General features: G+C 42.8%; 1 protein-coding gene across 2 annotated transcripts in view; it reads left to right on the top strand.

Moving 5' to 3' along the window:
- dpysl5b (dihydropyrimidinase like 5b) overlaps window positions 1–21,629 on the top strand; it is a 198,804-nt gene that overhangs the window by 114,236 nt on the left and 62,939 nt on the right. For both annotated transcript variants that reach the window (XM_028797358.2, XM_028797359.2), the window contains exons 3-4: window positions 7,713–7,871; window positions 12,082–12,261. In XM_028797358.2, coding sequence (XP_028653191.1) covers window positions 7,713–7,871; window positions 12,082–12,261 — 339 coding nt within the window. The remainder of the gene's footprint in view (window positions 1–7,712; window positions 7,872–12,081; window positions 12,262–21,629) is intronic.

The following is a 21,629-nucleotide window of genomic DNA, read 5'->3' as shown; positions in this document are numbered from 1 at the left end:
TCACAACACACCAATACTGGAAGTTGTTTTCTCACCGTGATGATTTCTCCCACTGCCACCTTATGGAATCCTCCAGATTTATGTAAAGTATGCAAGCAAGTATAGACAGTACACTGCTTGTTTAGCAGCAGTGTCCTCCCAGTTAATTAGTACACTGCAGGCATCTGCACAAAGAGAATTGACTGAAGTGCAAGTCCCACAACTCAGCACGCAGGACGTGGGGCTAATGTCACACACAGTTGACATCTTACTCACTGGGAGTATACCACCCAGATAAATCAACCCTTACTAGTCCAAATTGCTGCCTAGCAGAGAATTTTCCCTCACATCACAGTGGCATGTACAGTAGCTTCTTCGAAATTTTACCCTCAGTGTTCAAGTCAGATCACAATGCATATTTTATGTGATTTTGATTTAGACACATTTATTACATTAGGGAGCAGGTGGATCCTACAAGGACTTGAGAGACTCATCACATGGGCAAGGATGAGTTTTAAGCCTTCCAAGTCAAGGTCCATGATACTAAAGAAGGGGAAGGTGACTGATAAGTACCAATTTGTTATCGCGGGAATAGTCATCCCATCCATCACAGAGCAGCCAGTCAAGAGTTTTGGGAAAGTCTTTGACTCAAGTCTGAAAGACACAGCTGCTATTCAGAAATCCACTCAGGAGCTTGGGATGTGGCTCACCAAGGTTGATAGGTCTGGCCTGCCTGGTAGGTTTAAAGCCTGGATCTAGCAGCACTCAATCCTGCCCTGGGTCCTATGGCCTCTGCTGGTATATGCAGTCCCGTTTTCAACAGTTGAGTCCCTTGAAAAGAAGATCAGCAGCTTTCTTCAGAGGTGGCTGGGACTCCCATGCAGCCTCACCAGCGCAGCACTGTATAGATCAAGGAACATCCTGCGGCTACCATTTAGCTGCCTCACGGAAGAATTCATGGTAGCAGACACCAGAGAAGCCCTACAGTACAGGGACTCCAAGGATAGTAAGGTGTCTGCAGCTGGCATTGAGGTGAGGACAGGCAGGAAATGGAGAGCTTAGAAGGCTGTGGAGGTGGCAGAGTCACGCCTGAGACAGAAGGCTCTGGTGGGCACCGTGGCAACAGGTAGAGCAGGTATGGGCTACTTCCCAAAGACCCAGGTCGGCAAGGCCCAGGGCAAGGAGAGAATCCATCTACTCCAGGAAGAGGTCCGAGCAGGGATGGAGGAAGAGAGAGTGAGCAGGGCAGTAGGACTCTGGCAACAGGGTGCGTGGACAAGGTAGAAGAGTACTCTCCAGCGAAGGATCACCTGGTCGGACATCATGCAGGGAGATTTCTTTCGTGTCTGGTTCCTGGTGCAGGCGGTCTACGATGTCCTGCCAAGCTCAGCAAACCTCCACGTCTGGGGAAAGAGTGAGACACCATCCTGCCCACTTTGTTCAGGAAGAGGCTCTCTAGAACATCTACTCAGCAGCTGCCCTAAGGCACTGGCAGACGGCCGATACCGGTGGCGCCATGACAAGGTGCTCAAGGCAGTTGCTGAAAGCTTGGCTGTAGCCATTAAGACAAGCAAACTCCTCCACAACCCAAAGAAGGCAGTTACCTTTGTTAAAGCAGGAAAGCAATCCCAGGCAAAGGCAGTAATAACAGGCCTCTTCCACACAGCCTCTGACTGGCAGCTGCAGGCTGACTTGGGAAGCCAGTGAAAGTTCCCGCAGCAAATTATTACAACAACACTCCGGCCAGACATGATCATTACATCAGAGGCCTCAAAACAGCTGATCATGCTGGAACTGACAGTGCCCTGGGAAGAGTGTATCGAGGAAGCTAACGAGAGGAAACGTGCCAAGTACCAGGAGCTGGTGGAGGAGTGCAAGTCCAAAGGCTGGAGGGTACTCTATGAGCCCACAGAAATTGGCTGCAGAGGATTTGCTGGGCGCTCACTCTGCAGAGTCCTCATACGGTTGGGCATAACAGGAGCGGCCAAGGAGAGGGCCATTAAATCCGCAAGTGAAGCTGCAGAGAAAGCCTCAAGGTGGCTTTGGATGAAGAGGGCTGATCTGTGGATCGCTACTGGGATACAAGCTGGGGATTGATCAACCCCGGCTGGGTCGCCTGAGCGAGGGTGTATGATGTTGCGAGACCCAAAATGCCCAATGATCTCAGGATACATCACTGATGATGTGTCCTAGTGCATTCAGGTGATGTTTCTTATATAGTGGATTTCTTGTATTCCTACCTTTACAAATATAAATTGTATGAAAATTGTGCTTATATATAAGCATCATTATGTAGGGTTCCATCCATCCATTTTCCAACCCACTGAATCCGAACACAGGGTCACAGGGGTCTGCAAGGCAGGAACCAATCCTGGGCAGGGTGCCAACCCACCACAGGACACACACAAACACACCCACACACCAAGGCCAAGTTAGAATCACCAATCCACCTAACCAGCATGTCTTTGGACTGTGGGAAGAAACCGGAGCACCCGGAGGAAACCCATGCAGACATGGGGAGAACATGCAAACTCCACGCAGGGAGGACCCGGGAAGCGAACCCAGGTCCCCAGGTCTCCCAACTGTGAGGCAGCAGCACTACCCACTGCGCCACCGTGCCGCCCTATGTAGGGTTTCAAGTTGTTATTTTGTTTTTAGAACAAAAAGTACATTTTTCTTAAAATTAACAAATTGAAAACACAAGGAAAAAATGAATGTGCGGCAGTTCTTAAAGAGCAATGTGCTATGTTTAATCAAAACTAAGCCATAATATTCATATATTCTCAGCAAAAACACCAAGAAAAAAACTAAATCTAAATAAACCACTGTTTTGGATTTGTTCTTTGTAATCATTTATGTACACTGCTCAAAACAATTAAAGGAACACTTTTTAATCAGACTATAGCATCAAGTAAATGAAACTTCTGGGATATTGATCTGGTCAGTTAAATAGCAGAGGGGGTTGTTAATCAGTTTCAGCTGCTTTGGTATTAATGAAATTAACAGCAGGTGCACTAGAGGGGCAACAATGAGACGACCCCCAAAACAGGAATGGTTTAACAGGTGGAGGTCACTGACATTTTTCCCTTGTCATCTTTTCTGACAGTTTTTTCACTAGTTTTGCATTTGGCTATGCTCAATGTCACTACTGGTAACATGAGGTGATACCTGGGCCATACAGAGGTTACACAGGTAGTGCAACCTCTCCAGGATGGCACATCAATACGTGCCATTGCTAGAAGGTTTGCTGTGTCTCCCAGCAGAGTCTCAAGGGCATGGAGGAGATTCCATAAGACAGGCAGTTACTCTCGGAGAGCTAGACAGGGCCATCAAAGGTCCTTAACCCATCAGCAGGAACAGTATCTGCTTCTTTGGGCAAGGAAGAACAGGATGAGCACTGCCAGAGCCCTACATAATGACCTCCAGCAGGGCACTGGTGAGAATGTCTCTGACCAAACAATGAGAAACAGACTTCATGAGGGTGGCCTGAGGTCCCAACGTCCTTTGGTGGGCCCTGTGCTCACTGCCCGGCACCATGGAGCTCGATTGGCATTTGCCATAGAATACCAGAATTGGCAGGTCCACCACTCGCGCCCTGTGCTTTTCACAGATGAGAGCAGGTTCACCTCTGAGCACATGTGACAGACATGAAAGGGTCTGGAGAAGCCGTGGTGAATGTTATGCTGCCTGTAACATCGTTCAGCATGATCGATGGTGGGTCAGTGATGGTCTGGGGAGGCATATCCATGGAGGGACGCACAGACCTCTACAGGCTATACTACGGCACCTTTTTGACTGCCATTAGGTATCGGGATGAAATCGTTGGATCCACTGTCAGACCCTATGCTGTTGCAGTGGGTCCTGGGTTCCTCCTGGTGCTCGACAATGCCCGGCCTCATGTAGCGAGAATATGCAGGCAGTTCCTGGAGGATGAAGGAATTGATACCATTGACTGGCCCCCACACTTGCCTGACCTAAATCCAATAGAACACCTCTGGGACATTATGTTTCAGTCTATCCGACAACGCTAGGTTGCACCTCAGACTCTCCAGGAGCTCAGTGATGCCCTGGTCCAGATCTGGGAGAAGATCCCCCAGGACACCATTCATCGTCTCATTAGGAGCATGCCCCGATGTTGACAGGCATGCATATAAGCACATGGGGGCCATACAAACTACTGAGTCCGATTTTGAGTTGCTGCAATTTGAATTTCAGCAAAATGGACTAGCCTACCATATCATTTTTTTCACTTTGATTTTCAGAGTGTCGCTGAATTCAGCCCTCTATAGGTTGATAATTTTCATTTCCATCAAACGATGTGGCATCCTTTCATTCCTAACACATTACCCAGTCCATATCAGTATATATACCCAGCATGATTTTTTTCCCATTGAGATATGATGTATTTTCAAAGTGTTCCTTTAATTTTTTTGAGCAATTTATTATAAATGTATTTACCTTCCAGTTTTTTTAATTGAGGAAGAAAATGTTTTATAGTATCTAGTAAGAATATTGGCTGTCTTTGTGCTTGTGATTTGTGACTGTTGCTTCATCTGCTGCACACCCTGCCTGCTGGCCCTTTTGTCTGCTCTTTTAAAATCTCTCATCTTGTAATGCTGCATATGTACTGTGAATACTCTGCTTTTAACAGACACACTCAAGCAAATTGCTGGCAGCTCTTATGGCACAAGAACCGTTATAAAAATTGGTCTGTCAGTGCATAGCCAACAGTCCTCCCACACACATGCACATGCATGCTTTTATCTGTGATTGATTCTAATAAGAAGCTTCATCTAAGTCAGTGTGTTAGCCTTAAATATGGCAGCCACTGAGAATATCTGTGAGTTCAAGACAAAAAATAATTTTGCCCTCCGACCTAGAGACTGGTTGCAATTAAAATGACAGTTCATTAATAATCTGCAATGTAGAAAAGGTATACATTGTTGTAATCAGTCTGTTAGTGTCCCCATGTTCTACAATAATTGATTAATTATGCATTAATGTTAAGTGAAAGACAAAGATAACTGTCACCATTGAACAACTGCTACATTTATCATTTGGAAGTGAGGGCCCGATAACCTTGTGTTGGAGAATGACTGAAATAAACAAGTCAAGGCAAAACTCAGATTCAGGTGGCCAGCTAATGTAGCACCCAATGTTAGTGTAAAGTGACCTCTTTCTCAGTTTGGTTTCCTTTCTTGTGGTAATGTGTTTATTGGACCATTGTTATAACCTTACCGTTTTTCCAGAGAAGTGTCTGATTGTTAATATACACGTGGTATCATTTGGATCTCTGGCACATAATCTGGAAAGAAAAAATATTCAGCTCTCAGATCTGACTGCTTTATTTTATTGCTTGAAAGAAACATACATCAATAACATGACATTCTGAAACCTGCTTAATCCAAGTCAAATTAATGGTGAGCCAGAGTGCATCACTGGGCCCAAGGCCATCAAAGGCCTACTTAAGCACTGTGGTGGTCGGCTGGGGGCTGTGCCTAGCCACAACACCTGGACGGACCAGGAGAGGGACTGTGCCTCTCCCGGACCACGAGAGGGCAGCCACCCTGGTTAGTATGGATGCCACGGGAATGGAGCATGGAAGCTCAACCCTATCGGGGCCCATGGCCACCACCAGGGGGCCCCCGGACGAGTGAGGAGCCCTGGACGTCAGCACTTCTGCCACACCCGGAGGTGCTGGCAGAAGAAATACCAGGGACACCCGGAGTGCTTCCGGGTGCACATGCAGCACTTCCGCGACACCAGGAAGTGCTGCAGGAAGCTGATCGGGGCACCTGGAGCACTTCCGGGTGGGAATAAAACAGGCCGCCTCCCTCCAGTCATCAGCCAGAGTCAGGAGGAAGAGGATGAAGCTTGGAGGAGTGGAGTGGAGGCGGTGAAGAAAGGTATTGAGAGGCCCGGACTTGGGGTGTTTGGAGGAAGGACACTGGGTTGTGTGCGGGACTTGAAACTGTAAATATTGTAAATAAACGTGTGTGTGTTTGGAACTGTTGGTGTCTGCCTGTCTGTGCTTGGGCTGGTCTTCCACAGCACACATGAGATAATTATATAATAATTTCAAGGTAGTCCATTGTGAGGTGGGAGGAAATCTGGAGTGCCTTGAGGAAAACCAACACAGACACGTGGAGAAATGCAAACTTCACAATGAAAAGTGGGGACAAGACTCAAATCAAGGATGCAGTATCTGTGAAGTAGCAGCATCAACCACTGCACTCCCATGCTGTCCCTTATACAGCTGTAGCTTTTGTTAAAAAACCCAGAAAGACAAATTTCTTCATCACAGGGAGCAAACACCGGACTGAATGCTCTTCTCACATTTGTCAAATTTCATATGTTGATAGAATGGGAAAAATGTTCCATTTTAAGAAAAACATTTTCAGTCTGATAAATGGTATACAGTAAATATATTCTCCAAAATAAACAAAAAAACCCACATTTATAATGCACTAAGCAGACGTATGCAAAAAAAAATATTAAAAAGTTGTGCAACTAGAGGACGCAGGGAACAAGGAAGAATTTGGTAGGACAATGGGAAAAGTATTTGCCGCTTGTGGCACAGTGCTTAAATAGTGGTCAGAAGGACCAAACCATCCCTTTACCTGTTCAATAAAGCTTAAAGGAAAATTTGTCTCCAGACAGAGAAGCAGCTTCAGCGACAGACTGCTGTCACTGTCCTGCTCCACTGACAGACTGAGGAGATTGTTCCTCCCCAAGACTATGCGACTCTTCAATTACACCCAGGGGGGTAAACGTTAACTTTATACAAAGTTATTGTCTGTCTGTATACCTGCATTGCTATCACTCTTTAATTTAATATTGTTCTTTATCAGTATGCTGCTGCTGGAGTATGTGAATTTCCCCTTGGGATTAATAAAGTATCTATCTATCTATCTATCTATCTATCTATCTATCTATCTATCTATCTATCTATCTATCTATCTATCTATCTATCTATCTATCTATCTATCTAGGAATTTCAGCCTTTTCCAACAGCTGAGAATCAAAAAAAAAAATCAGTATGTTACATGACCATTAAAAAGACCTGTTGATTCTTGTCCTGTCCAGAGTTTTATTGACTGTTTCCTGAAAGCCATCATTTACTCCTCAGTAGTCTCGATTCTTGCTCATTCTTCCTTTTGGTGCCTCCAGAAGTCTCACTTGAATGCCAGTAATACCCAGAGCATTTCTCTTTTTCCTCACCTTCCTCATTTACAGTCTGCATTCCTTATCTCTACTTCACAGTATGAACGTAAAATGCTTAATCGGTATGTGAAAATGCATGAAAAAGATGTCAGTTTGAAATTACTTAACACACTACTAGCAAGGATTATGGTGTAAATCCATACTAACAGTAAAAAAAGAGAGCTCTTTTCTTAGATTTTTGAGTTATGGAATTTGCAGATCATTTGAAAAAAAGTCTTGCCTTTCTTTGTTGCTATTACCTTTTCATAGTGAAATATTCTCCCTGTTTATTGTATTTCATAACCAAAAAAAGTATCAGAAATGGATGAATAAAAGATGCACATTTGTTCATAGTCCAGTGTGCGTTTATTAAAATTGTTAAAACTATGATGGTATTAACAGAAATATTTTGTAATGGAGCTAAACACGTGAAGGACACCTTCTCATTCTGACGCTTTTTGAATAATAAAAGCTTCCCATGCTTTCATAGAGCCTAACATCAATATGATCTCTTTTTTTTGTATTCTTAGGCTGCTCTGGTGGGTGGGACCACAATGGTCATTGCTCATGTTTTACCAGACAAAGACACATCACTTCTGGAGGCATATGACAAATGCCGAGCAGTGGCAGACCCCAAAACCTGCTGTGATTATGCTCTACATGTTGGGGTTACCTGGTGGAGCTATAAGGTGAGTTTACACACCTTTATTTTTTTCTGTGTTTTAACTTATTTGTTTGCTTCCTGATTGTGAGACCAAATAGCTCTTAAGTTTTGTTTGGTGGTTGTTTGCCTATTTAGTGCATAGGACACTGGTGTACTTGAGTACAATTGTCATTTAAGTCTCCTCCGTCCACTGCATTGAAATAATATAGTATATATTTTGCTGTTTTAATTTTAAGAGGATATTGTCCCAACAACAAAAATTATAATGGCTAAAGAACAGGACTCTGAACCACACATTTATATAGCTTTAACACATCAGACATGGGTACACTTTAAATCTGATTATATAATAAAAGCACTAAGTAAATACAAAGTTGTTTGTGCCAGCAGCTTCTCCTTAAAGACAATGTTTATTTTCAGTTTAGCAGATTATCTGCAAATGTTCCCTTGGATGAATTAGACTCCCTTCCAGGTTTGTTCCAGTCTTATTTTTGTATTGGTAGGCTCCAATACTCTAAAACCCAATAATTGAAAAAGTAAGTTTTAAAAATGTATGGATAGTTTTTCTGCACCTGCACATATGCAGTGAAACAGATTTACAGTACTGTATGCTTTCTGATGTTAGCAGTTAGAGGCAGGCTTTGATTACAGTGGGGCGTCAAAGTCTGTCAATGTGTGAGAGCTTACTAGAGGAGTATAGTATCAGTGCTTCTCCTTTGCCTAACTTGCCAATTCAGCTTTTACTGTATATAGTAAATGATGAATGGAAACAGATATGATAAATCTTAAACCAAAATCCATGCACCTGTATTCAACGGCTGCTTTTTTCTGGTAAGAACTGTGAAAAGCTGCGACTTATATTAAAGGTGCAACACAGGAAGCAGCATGGGATGGGATTTCAGTCGATTACAGGGCAAAATCTTGTGCCTTAGAATAGTTTTTTATACAAGTTTTTAAAAATACCCATGAAACTATATTCTAAATGATTTGACAATGTCATATTTCTGAAAAGGTGGGACTATAGATAGATAGATAGATAGATAGATAGATAGATAGATAGATAGATAGATAGATAGATAGATAGATAGATAGATAGATAGATAGATAGATAGATACTTTGTGCCAAGAGATTTAACCACCCCTGGGGGTAGGAAAACACAAAGAGTAGATGACAAATTAGAACATCGTAAAGAATTCAAAAACGTTGGTGCGATACACATGCAGAGCAGGTTACAGATAATGGAGTTTGGAAAATTCAAAGTCTCAAAAAATTATAGTAAAGATTGCATTAGCGGAAACAAATGGAAAATATTACACAAGGCAGTGAGACAAAAGGACAGCTGCTGTACAGGCTTTTAAACATTCGAAGCACTGCATGAAATGCAGATCACGCGGCACGACAGCAAGCCAGGAGCTGATCAAGCAAAAAGGAGGTAAAAAAAAAACAAACTATTTGTTTCCCATTGTATCACCATTTAAAAGCGGTTTCTGAGGAGAAACCGCGTCTCCTTGGGGTGCGTTCAGCCCCCCTCTTCACAATGTCACCTAGAGCAAGTGGGGGGGGGGGGGGATGGGGGGAGTTGTCGAGCAAAGTATTCTTATATTTTGACAAATAACAAGTACACATCAGAATGACTAAAAAAAATAAAACTTCAGTTACATTGAGGCGTATTGTTGGTATAAAGGAGCTCCAGTAGTGTTTTCTGACACACTTCTTCTGAATAATTTGTTGGCTGAAAGTCCATAATGCTAATGTGTCAGAGGAAGGATGTGCAGCATTGTTTATAATGGTACTCAATTTTTATTATTTTTTTTTATTTATTGATTTTATTTGAAGAAAATAACATTACATACAATCAAGTCAAACTTAACAAACCAGAATTCAAAAGGCCCTCCCAGCCAAGAGAAAAAGAGAAGAGCCAAAAAGAGAACATTTCTCATTTCATGTGTTAATTGCCATTTTCTTGCCATTATTGCTGGAATATTGTCCAGGTATTTTAATGTCAGCTACAATTAATTTAGAAACGCACATTAACTGTTCTATTGATAAGTGTACTAACAGCTCCAGCCTCTTTGAGCTTGGGTAAATTCTGTCTCATCTGCCTTTTTTAGGGTAGTTTGCATTTCCTCTTCACTTTACAAGTGTTACTTTGCACTGGGCACTCTGTCATAGCCATACATGTTTGTTGAACTGACCCAGTGTGATCATAGCTCTGAGTTATAGTAAGGAGGACTGGCACAACAGTTGCTATGGAACTATGGTACGATAAACATTTCTATGTGGCATAATTTGGTGTATTTGTATCGGGTCCACAGCTCAAGTCTAAAAGACCACTTTTTAAATAAATAATCGGCGCACTCGCGGCATAGGGAGGGGGCATGGTGTGTGTGGCAGAGTGGTTCCCGGGGGAATTCGTGATGCGTGCGGTCCTCGCTTAAGTGCACAGGTGAGGAGTTGTCTGCGTCTGTAATTGGGGCCGGGAGCTGCTGATTGCCACAGCTGATCCACGTCCTCGTAATAAATAGAAGCACGAGGTGGCTAGGAGGGGAGGAAAAGTGAAAAAGGAAGAAAAGAAAGAAACTGAGGTTGCAGGAGAAGAAGGCCGGAAGCAGGTAGAGGAAAGCCGGTGCAGGCTCGCAAGCAAGAGCGAGTGCAGGCTCGCTGGCAGCTGAGCAGTGAGCCTGGGTGTTTGGCTGGCACCCGAGGAGCAATTGATTGTGGTCGCTCCTGCTGAGCATTTTATGAAGAGCGGGAGTAACCGGATGGAGGATGGCTCACCGCGTAAGGCCAAGAAGGCAGTGGGAATCGGGACTTGGGACGTGAAAGCCCCAGCGTTAGCGCCCCGGTCTCTGGGGAGCCCAAGTCACTGTCTGGTTAAGCCTACCGGATCCAGGGATCGGTGAGGCGAACAAACCAGCAGGAGAATGCAGAGAGAAGGTCAGCTGCAGTTAGGGTGACTCCCCTGGTGCATAGCCTGGATGGGAGAAGCAGGGGAGTCACCAGTAGAAAGGCACCAGGCTTTGATTTAAAAGACAGCTTCCAGCCATTGTTTTAACCTTGTTGTTTTTAAAAGATTTTTTTTGTAACCTCCACCTTTTCACTCGTTTTAATGGATTATTTATTTAATGAAGATTTCTAAAGCACTGCACTATGTATTTCAACACTTTTTTGTCTGGTTGGTTTTAAATAAAAGCACTTTGCACTTTTTGCACCATCCCCTTGCTTCATTGTTGTGCCTCACTGCCTAGCTCATCGGTGACATTACCGATGGTGTCAGGTTCAGAGCTCCCGGAAAGAAGATGGGAGCATGGAGCGGAACCCGCATCGTCACACTTGGATCTTTTTATGCTCTCCCTACCTTTTAAAGACATTTCTTATTGTGCCATAAATGTCGTACTTGGTACATTTTGTTAAATGGAATAGTTAACTGTGATTTATGCCATCAAGATATAAATGAAGTCTTTAGGTCTGAGATTATCTGTCTCTGGTGAAGTGGTAGTGGTCTCAAAATATGTTGGCCTTGATGAACAATGGGAAAAAATACAATGATACAGATTTTTATTATGGATACTATGGCTTTACTGGTTTTAGACATTTAGATATTTAACACCTTGAAGCTAAGTTTGTTGTAATATGGAAGCCTTTGTGCTCAAGCAAAAATGTTGGAAGCCTTTATGCCCATGTAAAATATATATTTTTACAAAAAAAAGTCTCTGTTGGGTAATTGTGAACCTGTAACTTCTAATATGTGAACAAAAATGTTTGAAAAGTAACCTCGCTGTTTGGGAGGCATGGTGGCGCTGTAGTAGCGCTGCTGCCTCTCAGGAGACCAGGGTTTGCGTCTTGGGTCCTCTCTGTGTGGAGTTTGCATGTTTTCCCTGTGTTTGTGTTTGTTTCCTCTGGGTGGTCCAGTTTCCTCCCACATTACAAAGATATGCAAGTTAGATGGATTGGTAATACTAAATTGCCACTAGTGTGTGGTTTGGTTCTGTGTTTTCACTCTACGATGGATTGGTGCCCTGTCCAGAGTTTGTTCCTGCCTTGTGCCCTATGCTGACTGGGATACGCTCTAGCACCCCCCATGTCCCTGTTCAGGACAAAGCAGATTAAAAATTGACTGACTGACCTTGCTGTTTGTTTTATATTTGTATCAGTACCATATGCATATTGTGTAATTTTATACATTTCATGAAAACAGCAGTGTAGCTAAAACTGCTTTTTTGTCTTTCTCAAGGTACAAGCTGAAATGGAAACTTTGGTAAGAGAAAAGGGAGTGAACTCCTTTCAGATGTTCATGACCTATAAGGACTTGTACATGCTGCGTGACAGTGACTTGTATCAGGTGATGCGAACCTGCAAGGATATTGGGGCTGTGGCACGAGTCCATGCTGAAAATGGAGAACTTGTGGCCGAGGTGAGAATTAAAATATTCTATTAATGTAACCATTATTAAAAATTAGAATTCACTTACTAATGCATTGTTTATAAGTGGATGCAGAAATGGTTTCTGATTTAATTTTCTTAACTGTTATTAATATTACTGCACAATCTTTTGATTTTCTCATTTTATAGCATTTACTTGAATGTACAGTAGATCTAAAACATTCTATTCTAGTACTACAGCTGTGGGCTTTGTTCATTGCTTTGAATGTGTCTGCTGTGGTTTATAATTATACCGTAACCTCTATCATTGGGTGCAGTTTAAACAATATACTTTGTTTGGGTATACATTGATTCATGAGAAAATCATTTTTTAATCATAATAAGGTACATTTTTGTGGATTTGATTATTATTCATTTACTTGATGAGTGCAATTGGCCCAAAAGAGGTTTAAGGAAAGGGTTACTGTGCCCCCTGTTTTAATGTGAAAAAGCATTTACGAAACCCATTCTAACCTCTTATGGTTCTTTTCACATTGGTGGACAAGTTAATACTGGGAATACCTAAATTATTAGCCTTGATTCACATGTTCATCCTGCAGTATTTACCTATTTTACATTCAGTCATCACTGACACAGTGCACTTAGCCTAACACATTACACTTTATGTTGGTTAACACTTTATTCTTACAGAGAGGAATACATTAGCAGAGGCCAGAAGCTGCTCTGCTCATAGGTCACACTCCTGCCAGAATTCACAGATGTGGCACACTGCACCCATATAGATAGATAGATAGATAGATAGATAGATAGATAGATAGATAGATAGATAGATAGATAGATAGATAGATAGATAGATAGATAGATAGATAGATAGATACTTTATTAATCCCGATGGGAAATTCACATAGCTACATTTAAAAATATTCTCACATAAGCCAAGGGTTTTCTTGAAAGCCTTCCCTTGCTGATTCATAGCAGTCCATATGAGAATCACTACCTCTGAAAGAAATTAACCTGAATAAACATAACTCTTTATATTGACACTCATCAATCATTGCTGTCAGTATGCAACAAGACAACTTCAGTGAGGTAATACCCAAACTGCATTTCAATCATTACTTATGTTTGTTTGAAGAAAAAATAAACATACATGTTAGACATAGACATACAATGGTAATAATATCTTTTGTTACATTTTCTTTTATACTTGTGTGTACTCCAGAATCCAATACTCTTTTAAATACAAAAATATTTTATCTCTCATGAAAAACAGAAATCATTGGTTCTTATGATCTAATGAGCTCATTAGCACCTGCCTGATGTTCCATTTATAGAATACTTTGATCACACAGTATCAGCTTTCCCTTATGAGCACTGTATTATAGTTACAATCTTAGTCACACAATTTATTCACTTAAACACTACATCTACCTAAATAATCCCAAGTAAAAACACTAAAATAAAACACAAATTAAATTTTACTAGTCTCAGTATTTTTTTTATCCTCATTACACGCCATCCTTTTTGCTACATACAACATAGCAAATATTTTATTGTTTCAATCTGTTTAATTCCTGAATTGGTTACACTAAGCCATTGGTAGAAATGCAAGTAGCTGCTACATTCTTTCAAAAATTTAAAAAGTCCAATAATATTCACCTACAAAAATGACCTGGCCAGAGATGGATTCTTCATACAACCAACTATGCTCACAAAATCGCCTTCACAAAGTTGCCCTTTTGACTATAGATCCAGCTGTGGTCTTTTCTAGACTCCCAGCCTTGTTTTCCATTAAAGGCAGGAAGTACAGTAACTATGCTGGATAGTAGGTGTCAGCCCTAAAGGAAGGCATCAGCACTGCTCAATGCAAAGACACCAACAATTATCAGGAACACATTTGGGGTCCAAGAAGTGTACGAAAAGTTTATCATTGATGTTAACAGCTTTTTACCACCAGCTGGGATCATTGGTTTGCATCTGGGCCTAATAATTCACAAACTGAAAACTCACAGCCACTTTGCACTTCATCTCACTAATATTAAAGTCTGTACTATACCCTGTAAATTACTAACATCCAAATTATCACATGTTTTATCCTAACACCAAGTGTACTACAATTTATATCCAATATGATATCTGATCCTAATGTAAATCTGTAATACATTAATACTCAGATTTGTCCAGACATTCAGTACTGTGTTACTCCAATTGGTGTATAAGTCAAATCTACACTACTCCTGTTGTGAAAATTATAGTCATCAAACAAATGGTAATTGTTGTTAGTGTAAATAGTTCAAGTGTCTTTTTGTGCTTGCCACCTACTTCCTCATTACTTTAATAGTTCAAATCCTCTTTGAAAAACTTTATTGCATAAAAATAAAATATCAAGATATGGCAAATCTTGTTCTCACTCACATGTTCAGGTTACACCTTGATGTAGTCTAAAAGACTTAGAAAGACAAGTGATCAGTTTCTCTCCTTCTGTGAGCATTAAGCATCTGTCTCTCTGGCCTTTTGCCACCATTTTGGCTTCTTCCTGGTGTACCTCAGGTATAACAATCCAGCATTTACCTCTTGGCTCAATCTGGAACTGGCTTACCTGTACTTAGTAGTATCAGTTTTGCCCTGACATATAATTAGAATTTTTTCTCCCTTGTTTGCTGACACATCAGCAATCACCCTTATCAATAGTTTCGACTACTTTGTTTTTTCTATTGGTACAGGTCTTGCGCGTGTTTATTCCTCAGTTAAGTCTGCAAAAACAGGAACTTCCTTAAATGAAGTTTCCTACAGTGATAGGACCCTATGACATATGGTCTAGAACTTTGAAACGCACTGTACCTGTCATCACCTCCTGTAGAGCGCTTGGCTGCAGATACCACTTCCATTTTAGCATTGTCTGATTCTATGCTACACCTGTCCTGCCTACAACTGTCTCATCTTTGACCTGCCCTTGGGTTGGTAATCCTGTTCTCAGTCACCTAGCTACTGTATCTCCTATAAACTCTTTTTTGGCAATATGAATGCTACATAGGCAGCCAACAGCTGCTTTTCTAGAGGTGGGTAAGACTACTGTGCTTCTGAGAGTTGCTCACTCCAAAAAACAATAGGTACTCTGTTTCCCTGTATTTTCTGCCATAAACTCCATGTTGCAACATTAGATGTCTCATGTACTTCAGGTATGAGGAGATACATCCATCCATCCATCCATCCATCCATTATCCACTGCTTATCCGAGGTCAGGTCGCGGGGGCAGCAGCCTAAGCAGGGAAGCCCAGACCTCCCTCTCCCCGGCCACCTCCTCCAGCTCCTCTGGGAGGACCCCAAGGCATTCCAGGGCCAGCTGGGAGATATAATCCCTCCAGTGTGTCCTGGGTCTGCCCCGTGGCCTTCTCCTAGTGGGGCATGCCCAGAACACCCCCCCAGGGAGGCGTCTAGGGGGCATCCTAACCAGATCACCGAACCACCTCAACTGACTCCTCTGAATGTGGAGGAGCAACAACTCTACTCCGAGTCTCTCCCGGATAACTGAACTCCTCACCCTATCTCTAAGGGAAAGTCCAGCCACCCTGCGGAGAAAACTAATTTCGGCCGCTTGTATCCGCGATCTTGCTCTTTCGATCACTACCCAAAGTTCGTGGCCATAGGTAAGGGTAGGAACGTAGATCGACTGATAAATTGACAGCCTCGCCTTTTGGCTCAGCTCTCTCTTCACCATGACGGACCGTTGCAGAGCCCGCATTACTACGGATGCCGCACCGATCCGTCTGTCAACCTCCCGCTCCATTTTTCCTTCACTCGTGAACAAGACCCCGAGATACTTGAACTCCTCCACTTGAGGCAGTACTGTGCTCCCAACCCGGAGAGAGCATTCCACCCTTTTCCGGCTGAGAACCATGGCCTCGGATTTAGAGGTGCTGACTCTCATCCCTGCTGCTTCACACTCAGCTGAGAACCGCTCCAGTGAGAGCTGGAGGTCACTGTCCAATGAAGCCAACAGAACCACGTCATCCACAAATAGCAGAGACGAGATTCTGAGGTCACCGAACAAGACCCCCTCCCCTCCTTGGCTGCGCCTAGAAATTCTGTCCATATAACTTATGAACAGAATCGGTGACAAAAGACAGCCCTGGTGGAGTCCAACCTCAACAGGAAACGAGTCCAACTTATTACCGGCAATGCGGACCAAGCTCCTGCTCCTCCTGTACAGGGACTGGATGGCTCGTAACAACGAGCCTTGTACCCCGTACTCTTGGAGCACACCCCATAGGATGCTTCAAGGGACACGGTCGAATGCCTTCTCCAAATCCACAAAACACATGTGGACTGGTTAGGCAAACTCCCATGCCCCCTCCGGGATCCTGGCCAGGGTGTAGAGCTGGTCCAGTGTTCCACAGCTGGGACGGAATCCGCATTGTCCCTTTTGAATCTGAGATTCGACCATCGACCGAACTCTCTTCTCCAGCACCCCTGAATAGACCTTACTGGGGAGGCTGAAGAGTGTGATTCCCCCTATAGTTGGAGCACATCCTCCGGTCACCCTTCTTAAAAAGGGGAACGACCACCCCGGTTTGCCAATCCAGAGGCACTGCCCCCGATGTCCATGCGATGTTGCAGAGTCGTGTCAACCAGGACAGCCCCACAACATCCAGAGCCTTGAGGAACCCAGGGTGAACCTCGTCCACTCCAGGGGCCCTGCCACCTCGGAGCTTTTTAACTACCTCGGCGACCTAACCCCCTTTTATGGACGGGCCCCCCCCGGAGTCCTCCAGCTCTGCTTCCTCTAAGGAAGACATACTGGTGGGATTGAGAAGATCCTTGAAGTATTCCTTCCACCGGTCAATAACGTCTACAGTTGAAGTCAGCAGGGCCCCATCTCCACCGTACACAGTGTTGGTGGAGCACCGCTTTCCCCTCCTGAGGCGCCTGACGGTTTGCCAGAACCTTCTCGGTGCCGACCGAAAGTCGTTTTCCATGGCTTCCCCAAACTCCTCCCATGCCTGAGTTTTTGCCTCTGCAACAGCTGAAGCCAGCCACACGCTTGTCCCACCGGTACCCCTCAGCTGCCTCTGGAGTCCCACTGGTCAACCAGACCCGATAGGACTCTTTCTTCAGCTTGACGGCCTCTCGAACCTTAGGTGTCCACCACCGGGTTTGTGGATTGCCGCCATGAGGGGCACTGACAACCTTACGGCCACAGCTCCGTTCTGCTGCTTCGACAATGGAGGCTCGGAACATGGCCCATTCAGACTCAATGTCCTTCGCCTCCCTCGGAATGAGGTTGAAGTTCTGCCGGAGGTGGCAGTTAAAGATCTTTCTGACTGGTTCCTCCACCAGACGTTCCCAGCAGACCCTCATTATTCATTTGGGCCTGCCTGGTCTGTCCGGTAGCCTCTCCTGCCATTTGATCCAACTTAACACCAGGTGGTGATCAGTTGACAGCTCAACCCCTCTCTTCACCCGAGTGTCCAAGACATAAGGTCGCAGATCTGATGACACGATTACAAAGTTGATCATCGAGCTGCAACCTTGGGCATCTTGGTGCCAAGTGCACTTATGGACACCCTTATGCTCGAACATGGTGTTCGTTATGGACAATCCATGACCAGCACAGAAGTCTAACAACTGAACACCATTCGAGTTTAGATCAGGGAGGCCGTTCCTCCAAATCACACCTCTCCAGGTTTCACTGTCGTTGCCGACATGAGCGTTTAAGTCTCCCAGCAGGACAATAGAGTCCCCAGGAGCTGCACCTCGCAGTGCCTTTTCCAGGGACTCCAAGAAGGCTGGGTACTCTGAACTGCTGTTCGGCGCATAAGCGCAAACAACAGTCAGAGTCCTTCCCCCAACTTGAAGGCGTAAGGAAACAACCCTCTTGTCCAACGGGGAGAACCCCAATGTACAGGCCTCGAGCCGGGGGGCCATAAGCAAGCCCACCCCTGCCCGACGCCTCTCACCCACAGCAACTTCAGAGTGGAACAAAGTCCAGCCTCTCTCAAGAGGAATGGTTCCAGAGCCCATACCATGCGTAGAGGTGAGCCTGACTATATCTAGCCGGTACCTCTCAACATGAGCAGATCTCCAGAAGATAATAGTCCAAGCTTCTGATATTCTCTATGGATTTCTTGTAGTTTCTCAAAAGCCAGCTGCTACAACTGGCCCCACTTAAAGCCAGCTTTCTTTATTGTCACACCATACACAGTTTTCACAATTTTCTCCTAGTCGGAATGAAATTTCTCCGGTAGCCCAGGAAGCATACAAAGGACTATACATCCTTTTTACTGTTTGGCACAGGAACTTTTAAAATGCTTTCCACAATTTTCTCAGGTATGCATTTTTCCTTGCCTACCCAACAAGTTTCTAAAAAATTTACCACTCTCACTGGCCCTTGCACCTTCTCCTTATTCACCCCCTATCAACTCTCTCCCATGTAAGAAATAATCTTCTGCAACTTTTCACCCACTATGTCAGTGTTATCTCCTGACAGCATGTTGTCATGTACATAGTGAAAAACTTCACCCCTTCTAGATCTTTGCAGTTGCCTAGGTCTCTTACTGTAGTACTATGGCACAAACCTGGGCTCTGTAGATAGCCTTGGGGTAACACTTAGAATGTGTGAAATCTGTCCTCCCATGTCAAAAGCAAACTTATTTTGGCTTTCCTTTTCATTTGGAATAGAAAAGAAAGTATTTTCAAGGTCAATTACTGCATGCCACTCCTTCTGTTTCTGCATTACCCCTTCCACTATAGTTAGCAATGTCAAGTATTGCACCTGTCATAGGTGATGCTGTTCTGTTCAAAGCTCAGTAATTCACTTTCACCTGTCACAAGCTATCTGTTTTTTTTTTTACTGGCAATACTGAGTAACCTTTGTACTTTTCACCTACCTCCTTGTGCCCTCATGGCAACATGTGTTGTTTAGTACAGACTGCCCTCTCTGGTTCAAGAATCACCAACAACATCCATGTTGCACACCCTGTTTCCATCCTTTTTACTGTACAGAGTTCAAGTGTTCTTAGTCCAAGACAAAATTTACCTTATTATATATGTAGTGTGTATTTACAGTGTGGCTCTATCTGTGCCCTGCTCTGTGCCATTCTGATGATACATTAGGTAGCTTCTTGCCTGCTGGTTACCTCCAGTGCACTTTAAACACAAAATAAAATACAAAAACATAACTTATTTTTGTATAGTATTCTTCACTAAGAGCTGTGAAGTTGCAGATTCTAAAGCAAAATGTAGATATAGATTATACTAAATATAGGATTAGTACATATACAAAAATATAGATTTGTTGAAACACTGAAAGAAGTAGAAACTGATTAACATAACGTAAATGGAAACCATCAATATCAATATTAATTAATTGTTGAACTATGGCCAGTTGACGATGGAGAAGATGATAATTGAAAGAGAGAAAGTTAAAGACAAAGTCACAGTCCTGGGGATCTTGGTCAGCTGGCCACCCACCCCCTCCTGGGCATTCTATAGTAGAGCCTGTGCTGGGCATTCCAATCCGATTCCAATGTTTCTTTATCTGAGATAACTATACCCATACCAAAAGAAAAAAAATAATGCAGTATTTCAATAAAATTATGCATATTTCTGATTACCTTTTAAATTATATTGTGTGCCCCTATACATTAATCCTACAAGTAAATAGTAGAGTAAGAATACATTAAGCTAAAGCCAACTGGCAGTGGTGAAATAGAAAACATCAATTTGCACAGATTCCAAAGAAATTAAGCCTCATGGTACTCCTAGTAATTTGTTAAAAAACTGGGTAGACTCAAGCCTAGGCACTGGGCATTCTGCTGTGTACTCTGATACAAGCCACTGCTGATGACGTTTGCCTAAATATGACAAAGATCAGATGTGGATTCTTTTACTGACCATGACACAGCTTTTCTGAGGTGAGCCTTGATGTTCAGGTACATCATCTTGTTTAATTGTCGTCACTGTGTTGTTTTAGTATATTCACAATTAAAATTAGAATAATGTTCATCTGCCTGTCTTTTTTTGACATTTAAAATTATTTTTAATGCAACTAGGGGGCTTTGCCCCCTGCTCACTTCGCTCGTCAACCCCCCAACTTGTGCTTTGCGCCAGCCACTTCATGTCTCTGCCACTCGCGTATGTGGATTTCACTTTCACCAAATAACAAATCTTTTAATTCTCGCAGATAGGCCTCTTGATTGTGAAGAAACACTACTTTTCCCTGATGGCAACACAAATTAGACGATCTACAAGTCTCCGACTTAAAGTTTAAATCCGAACTATATATTCGTCTTTTTTCGCTGTTCCATTATTTCACTGAGTAATAATTTACGTTTGTTTGCGCTAATGCGATCTTTACTATCATTTTTTTGAGACTTTCGAATTTTAGTACTTTCGTTCTCTAACCTGCTCTGCATGTGTTTCGCGCGAACATTTTTTAACCTCTTTACGACGTTCTACTTTGTCATCTACTCTTTGTCTTTTATTTCCGGCCCCGGGCATGGTTAAATCTCTTTGCACAAAGTCTTGTTTCACGGGACTTGAAAGTATGTCTCTGAAAAAATCACGTCTCGTCGCAGGCTAAAAAGTGTCGTCTCGTCCCAGGATTTTTTTTATATAATACAGAGAGATTTAAAATATAGTGTACTTAAATGTTTTTTTTTTTTTGCTATCATAAAAAAGTGACAGCCATGAATTTACAAAAATGCACAATGTGAAAACAAAAATAGGAAGCACTTGCTTAAAAGGTTGAGTTTTTATTATAGAAAATAAAAATTTATCTGCTGTAGATTTGATCAGGTCATTTAAATTTAAAATAGTGATTAGGGGGTGGGAAATGGATAAAGGCTTTTAGGAGAGGTAGCTGGGCGTTGGGTGGAGGGTCAGCCAGTGATGTCTGGGCCAGTGATGATCTCATCATTTATTTGCTCAAATTCCTGTGATAGGAAGATGATCCCTGAGCTTTCAACTCATACAGTGGTGTGTCAGAATCTAGGAATCTAGGGAGGAAGGTAAAACATTAACCTGTATACATATTAGACAAAATGTCAGCACGGCTGGCAGTATAATTCTTCTTTAAAATTATTTGTAATTCATTTCACATTAATGATATAGTATTTTTAAAAGCTTGTAGGCTATGATTGACAAGGCTGACTAAAAGAAGTGTGTGAGCACTGTGCCTTAATTACAATAATACCTGTTATCATAGAGTTCCCTTGTTCTCAGATGTTGGTTGTAAGAAATGATTTTATCTTATATTTCTTCTTGTATTAACTGTGCATATATCAAATTATCTAAAAGACTAAAGATCCACTGTTTGATCCTGGAACCCATTCTAATTTTTCTAATCAGATGGAAGAGATTTTATCAATATTGGTCTGTAATCCAAGGTGAGAGCACAAC

Source organism: Erpetoichthys calabaricus, chromosome 3, assembly GCF_900747795.2.
Source record: "Erpetoichthys calabaricus chromosome 3, fErpCal1.3, whole genome shotgun sequence".
Lineage (NCBI taxonomy): Eukaryota > Metazoa > Chordata > Cladistia > Polypteriformes > Polypteridae > Erpetoichthys > Erpetoichthys calabaricus.
The sequence above is the reverse complement of the archived record's forward strand: the minus strand, read 5'-3'. Positions and strand labels throughout refer to the sequence as shown.